This window comes from Hippocampus comes, unplaced genomic scaffold (assembly GCF_001891065.2).
Source record: "Hippocampus comes isolate QL1 unplaced genomic scaffold, H_comes_QL1_v1.1 scaffold17, whole genome shotgun sequence".
NCBI lineage: Eukaryota > Metazoa > Chordata > Actinopteri > Syngnathiformes > Syngnathidae > Hippocampus > Hippocampus comes.
Genome location: NW_017805002.1, coordinates 2,449,894 through 2,456,011, shown reverse-complemented (window position 1 = coordinate 2,456,011; position 6,118 = coordinate 2,449,894). Strand labels below are relative to the sequence as shown.

Genomic DNA, 6,118 nt, shown 5'->3' with positions numbered 1-6,118 from the left:
CTCTGAGAGGCCGGCAATATAAGGTACACAGACACCCCTTCTCTTCTTTTCTCTCTGTTGGTTGGTTTCCTCTCTGTTTGTTTTAATTTTCCTAACTTTTTTAAAGGAAGCGATTTTTGTTAAAAAATTTTCACCCTCTCTGAACCGTGAAGGAGGTATCAGATTTAACCTGTCTCCTATTTACAATAACTTGTTGACCAGTAAGGGACATAGACATGCTGATCAGGCTAACTGAAAGTAGCTATTCAGCCTTAGCCCAAACAATAGGCCTAATCAAGACCCAATGAACGGTCACAAGTTATTAAGCTTTTTAGCGCAGAGCAACTTCCCGGAGTCTTCACGGAGACTTCAGGGTTGTCTACCGCTGACGAAGCTTCTGTGAGAGAAGCGAAACGTCCTTTTTTGCTTTTTTTTGTTTTTTGTTTTTTTTGTTTTTTACCCACAGGTACAGATGACGACTGACAGAACCCTTTCTACGATTAAGATAACAGCGTAATTTGGGTGGCATTTTATTTCGTATTTTTAAATCATCTTTTTATTTTTGACTATTTGTAAATGTAGTTTCCTGCTCTTAATTGTGAATGCATACTTGATGGTTTTAAATGCTGCTGAAATTAAGTGCTGCTTTACGAGCCTATACAGTATTGCGTTCATGTATGTGACGTCACTGAAGGCCGAAGGTTGAAATGCACGGCCCGCCACTGATTAATATATGTATTGATTTTGAGATCATGATTTGAAAGTAGTCTTGTTTCGATGATGAGCGTTCAACTACACAATTAGTTTTAAATATAATTATTTTAGAATCTAGTCACAACTTTTGAAGAACTGTATGACTTTGTTCAAAGTAATCTGCAACCAAATTTTGGGTTGAATTAGTTGTAATTAGGAGGTTCTTTTTTTTTTTGTTTTGTTTTGTTTTTTCATTTTTCGCCATCCCAAAGCGACACAAAGTCACAACTGTGGAGGTGTATCTTTTGTTTTCAGTTGAAAAGTTAATCCGGTTAGCTGTTAGAAGCGACACACAAAATTTCAGCATTATTTGTTTGCACATTTTGAGTTTTATCCTAGCCAAAAAAATAAACAGGTTTCCAAAGGCTGCACTGCTACGGACTTGTGTGCACTACTGTCTGATGAAGCTTGTTAACGAATTAGCCTCGTGCGACAACTAAAGTCGATGAGAAAGATTTTGGGATATCACTGTGTAACAAGCTGCATTGTGCGCGGGGAGGGTGAAGTGTAAATAAAAGTTCGAAAAAAAAAAAACATCTCTATGGTCTCTCTCTTTGTAAATATACCATGATATAACTGGACCTACAAACATAAAGGGGCCAATGTATGTAGAAATTAGTTTTTATGGCTAAATTTAGCTGTTTTGGCTTTTAATTAGTTATGTTTTATAGTCCAGAAATTACATCCATCCATCCATTTTCTGATCCGCTTTATCCATACAAGGGTCACGGGACATGCTGACGCCTATCCCAGCAGTTATCGGGCAGTGGGCGGGGGGGACACCCGGAACCGGTTGCCAGCCAATCGCAGGGCACACAGAAACAAACAACCATCCGCGCTCACACTTACACTTAGAGACAATTTAGAGTAGTCAATCAGCCTGCCATGCATATTTTTGGGATGTCGGAGGAAACCCGGAATACCCGGAGAAAACCCACACAGAGAACATGCAAACTCCACACAGGAAGGCCAGTGCCGGGATTTAACCCACAACCTCTGCACTGTGAGGTCAACATGCTAACCACTGGATCACAGGGCCACCTCCAGAAATTACAGTACTGGTCAATTCATGGATCACCTGTTCTGAATTTTGCCTTTTATGTCCTTTAGAATACACCGAATTGTGCAAAAAGTACCAAAACGTCGAAGAGTTGGACATGCGTCACCTTTAAAAGTTTTAAGCACACTTTGGGTTGATCTGGAAATTTCTCCTGAAAAATGAAACCCTAAACTTTTTGTGATTCATGATTTTTTTTTATGTAAGCTCCAGATCCTCATCAAAAGTAAATCCATGTACTGTATCTGTAGATCATATCAAAGCTAAACATACCAACCAAAACTCATTCAAATTGATTCACAGCCTTGTGAGTTTTTCTCACTCTACCAACACAGCAACTCAGCCAAAAACACGAGTTTCCAAAACACAAGTATCCTGGCATCCGTCCTTACCTTGAAGAGCCTCAGTATGTTTGCCACCATGATGGAAACGGAACTGGACGACGCTCCGATGACGCCCACCACCCTCTCCGGTTTGGTGATGATAGGCGCCCCGCCACCCAGACACTTGACGTCTGTCCCATCCTTCTCGATTAGCGCCTGCACGAAGGTGAGCGACTGCTCTAAGGCGTGCGTGTCACGGGAGCAGGTGTCCAGGATCCGGGCGCCAAGCGTGATGTTCGGCAGCAGGTTATTATCGTTGTTGATGCGGTCCAAAGCAAAGAGCATGGCCTCCAGCCGATGAATTCCTTTCTCCTTTTTTAGTTCCCCGCATGGCTTCCCCTCGTGGCCCCTGGCATGGACTGGGAAAAGCCCGCCGAGGGAGATATCCCCGTCGATGCGGATGGAATTCAGGTGGGTGTGACCTGGGCCTTTGGGTTTGGCGGCCTGCGCCGCCTTGAGGGAGCTGTCGAGGAGCAGCAGGAGGAGAACCACGCCGTGTCTCTGGCCGCCCGTCCCGTCCAGTCTGCAAGGTGGCGGGTGGAACATGGCCGCAGCTCGTACAAGCAAACCGCCGCAATCAAGAAAAATAGAAGCCAGGTAGTCGCTCGCGCTGGCCAGAGGGTTAATTGCACTCCAAGCAGCTGGCACAGCGAAGGCTTCCTCTCATGTTTTCTCTCACTCAGACAGTCACTTAATGTACAATATGAGCCTGGCTCTTTCACAGAGCTGTAATCCTGCTCTCCTCACGTCCACTCCACTCCCTCACTCCATCGTCCAAAGAGGCTTGTCTATGGAGATTCTGCACTCGGGCATCGGGAAGAACAAAAGGTGGAAGATGACCTCCTTCGACTCCCTCGTCTACTCTCAGGAATCTCGAAGGCTTCCGCGGCAATCACTAGTTTTAATCTTCACTGTCCCCCTGGGCGGGGATTCGTTTATGTGTCAGAGCCCGTGGGCCTGTGTGGGTCCGCAAGCTCCGCGATGAATTCCTGCAAGATGAAAAGAAAGAAGGCAGCAGTGAGGTCGTGTCGGGGAGAGAAAACAAGGCAAAGGGATTTGTGTTGGCATTTCAATCCTTTATCTTCGTCTTTTTCTTTTTCAAATGTAACCTTGTATCTGCGGCATTAAAGGCGATGATGCTTTTTGAATTCAGACTGAGCTGTCACGCTCTCTTTCAAGGTTGATGGTCGCATCCCACGTGCTCGCTTTTCACCTGTCAGCCTCGTCAAAGAGGTACCGCACATTCTCCAGCAGAAACATTCACACGTTTTCTGAACGCGTCGGCTTTGCTCGGTAAGTGACACCACAACACTCACAATTTAAGGACAGTCCAAAGGCTGGCAAAATCATAAACAGTAAACCTCTGCTTTTTGCAAAGGATGGGGACCGTGCCCTGCTGTGAATCAGGAAAAAAAAAGACATAAATGAAGACAAGGGCTATAGATAATGGATGGAGAAAAAAACTCCTTGCTTCTTATTTGCTAAAAATGGCTGGTCGAAATAATCCTACAGTTAGTACCCAGTGATTCCCATGTGTCTTTTCTTCAATCTCCAGATCACGAACAGCAGTTCCCCACTTTCTCATAGAAGCCTTGGATCTCCATCGCAATTGTTTTCGGTATATTTTTTAAAATGCCTTTATTGATAACGTGAACGCTGGCATCGTCACTGCTTCTCTATGTTGCATGGATCTACTACACAGGAAACCATTAAAGCTGTGTGAAAATGGGTCCAACATTGCTGTATTCTCTCATCATGCCAAATGGACCATTACCTTGGTATGTCCGGGCACTATGACTGGCAAAATCAATTACTATATTATTAATGGAAGTCACACGTAGGTCTCAGAAGCATGTACATCATGTGCGGGGAGTCCTCGCGGGGAAAAGCAAACAGTCAGTAATGGAAATGGTGCTATTAGCAATGAAAAGAGACTTTAATATTGAAAGGGAATTGTCCGATTTAATAGACCTGCTGCATTAAACAAGAAGACGCCTGGTTCTGAGCAATCATGAACACACCAAAGCATTATTATGTTGATGTCTGTGAAAACCCTTTGGGCAGCTATTCCGAACGGATACGCGACTCCTGGCTTGGGTTATGTCCATTAAGCTTTAAAAATGTTCCTCTACGTGCACAAACTTGATATGGAGTCTTAGTAAAATACAATTATTGATGTATTCAAAGTCAGATAGGATAAAAAATGTTTAGAACACACATTTAAACTTATTAAAACATGCTTTTACACACATAATTATCGTAATTGAAAACAAACCAAAAAAAAAAAAAACTGCAAGTGTAAAATTTATAGAAAATAGAATCGATATTTTAGTGCCCAGGCGTTCGCTACAATAATCCTGTATGCAGTTCTGTAAGATTTTATTCCATACTGTAGAACCACTGCTGGGCATGTTTCTTTGTTGGACATCTGTGGAAGGCTTGGTTTATTTTTTTTTTTCTCTGCTGCCTTTGATTTTTTTTTTTTTCCTCATTGGTCTTGTAAATTGTTCTGTGACATTAGTCACCGAGGGTATGAAATCAAGAATAAAGTAAGCAAATTTGAGCCTTGTGACCTCGGCAAGTCTGTGTGTGAGTATTTGGGCATGAGCTGTGGCCAACAGCATCATGAGTGTGCTCACTGGGTTTCAGATACAAATTGAAAGGATAATATGTTAACATTATTTTTTTAAATATACTATCTATGCTGAGGATTCACAAACTAAGGAAAGCATGAGTGATCATTGAAAAACAAATCAGGTTGTATGAACCCCCCCCCCCACACACACACACAAATAAAAAATAATATTGAAATTAAATAAAAACATGCCATTGGGGCATTTGGGATGCCAGTGTGGTGTGTCACCAGCATAGCCTAATTTTTGCACAATTTCAAGTCCACGTCATACACACTCAAACGTGCACATTTGCTAGCATCATTGAACACAGACATTGAACCATTCAACCAGAAGCCGTGTTGGAAGCACTCGTCAGCACTATGCTCGTGGCTGAAGCTGTAATGGGCTCTGAAGGAAACAATCTCCCTGCGCGCAGTCAATGCTCATGCCCTTGTTTTACCACAGCGAACGGGTTAAAGGCTTGGATCAGCAAGCAGCTTAGATTCATTGAGAGCACATGAGAAGTGACAAGGTCCCGTGGATACACCCGGCTATCTCCCCGCAGAATGAGGACAAGTCATTTTTCACAGGTGATTCACTCCATGTGCCCTTTGACTGTCGCCGGCCGGCTGTGTAGAAAATTGGATGAAGAAGAAGACTTTTGGATGGGAGGTGAAAAGTCACTACACTTTTTATAACCATCCTGACAATCAGGCCAAATTTGAGCATTTTCCCTCCCTTTGGATCCAAGTTAGCAAAGACCTCATTCTTAGTTCATCTGAAAAAAAAATGCTCATGACAACAAATGAAAAACCATACCTTACTTGTATGTTAGGATTGTACATCTCTCCAATAAAAGATGATTGGATAGACATCTTGATACACGGGATGGTTCATTTGAAAGGGGAACTTATTCGGTTCAATTCAGTGGAATTACGATTCAATATGGTGTTACTTATTTCAAGAGGGTTTGATGAAATTAGCACATTTCATACACCAGGACACTAATTGGTGGATTCAAGGACCAAACACCTGTTGTGAATTTTGCCGTTCAGCTCCTCATTAGAGATTAACTTGTACCAAAAGTACTGGTCACGTTAAGTTCACATGTAAAAATTTGAATGCATTTTAGGCGCGTCCTGAAATTTCACCTGAAAGCCAAATATCCCAAACTTTTTGAGTTTTGTAACATATATATTGCCAGCCAATTGCAGGGCACACACAGACGAACAACCATTTGTGCTCTCAATCACACCTGGGGACCATTTAGAGTCTTCCATTAACCGGCCAGCATGTTTCTGACGATGCTGGCTATATTGCAGGTCGAAGCT

At 42.8% G+C, this 6,118-nt stretch overlaps 1 protein-coding gene across 1 annotated transcript in view; it reads right to left on the bottom strand.

Annotated features, from left to right (window-relative positions):
• LOC109507780 (metabotropic glutamate receptor 4-like) overlaps nucleotides 1-6,118 on the bottom strand; it is a 250,799-nt gene that overhangs the window by 199,917 nt on the left and 44,764 nt on the right. Inside the window, exon 2 of the mRNA XM_019857434.1 lies at nucleotides 2,182-3,161. Coding sequence (XP_019712993.1) covers nucleotides 2,182-2,718 — 537 coding nt within the window. The 5' untranslated portion in view covers nucleotides 2,719-3,161. The remainder of the gene's footprint in view (nucleotides 1-2,181; nucleotides 3,162-6,118) is intronic.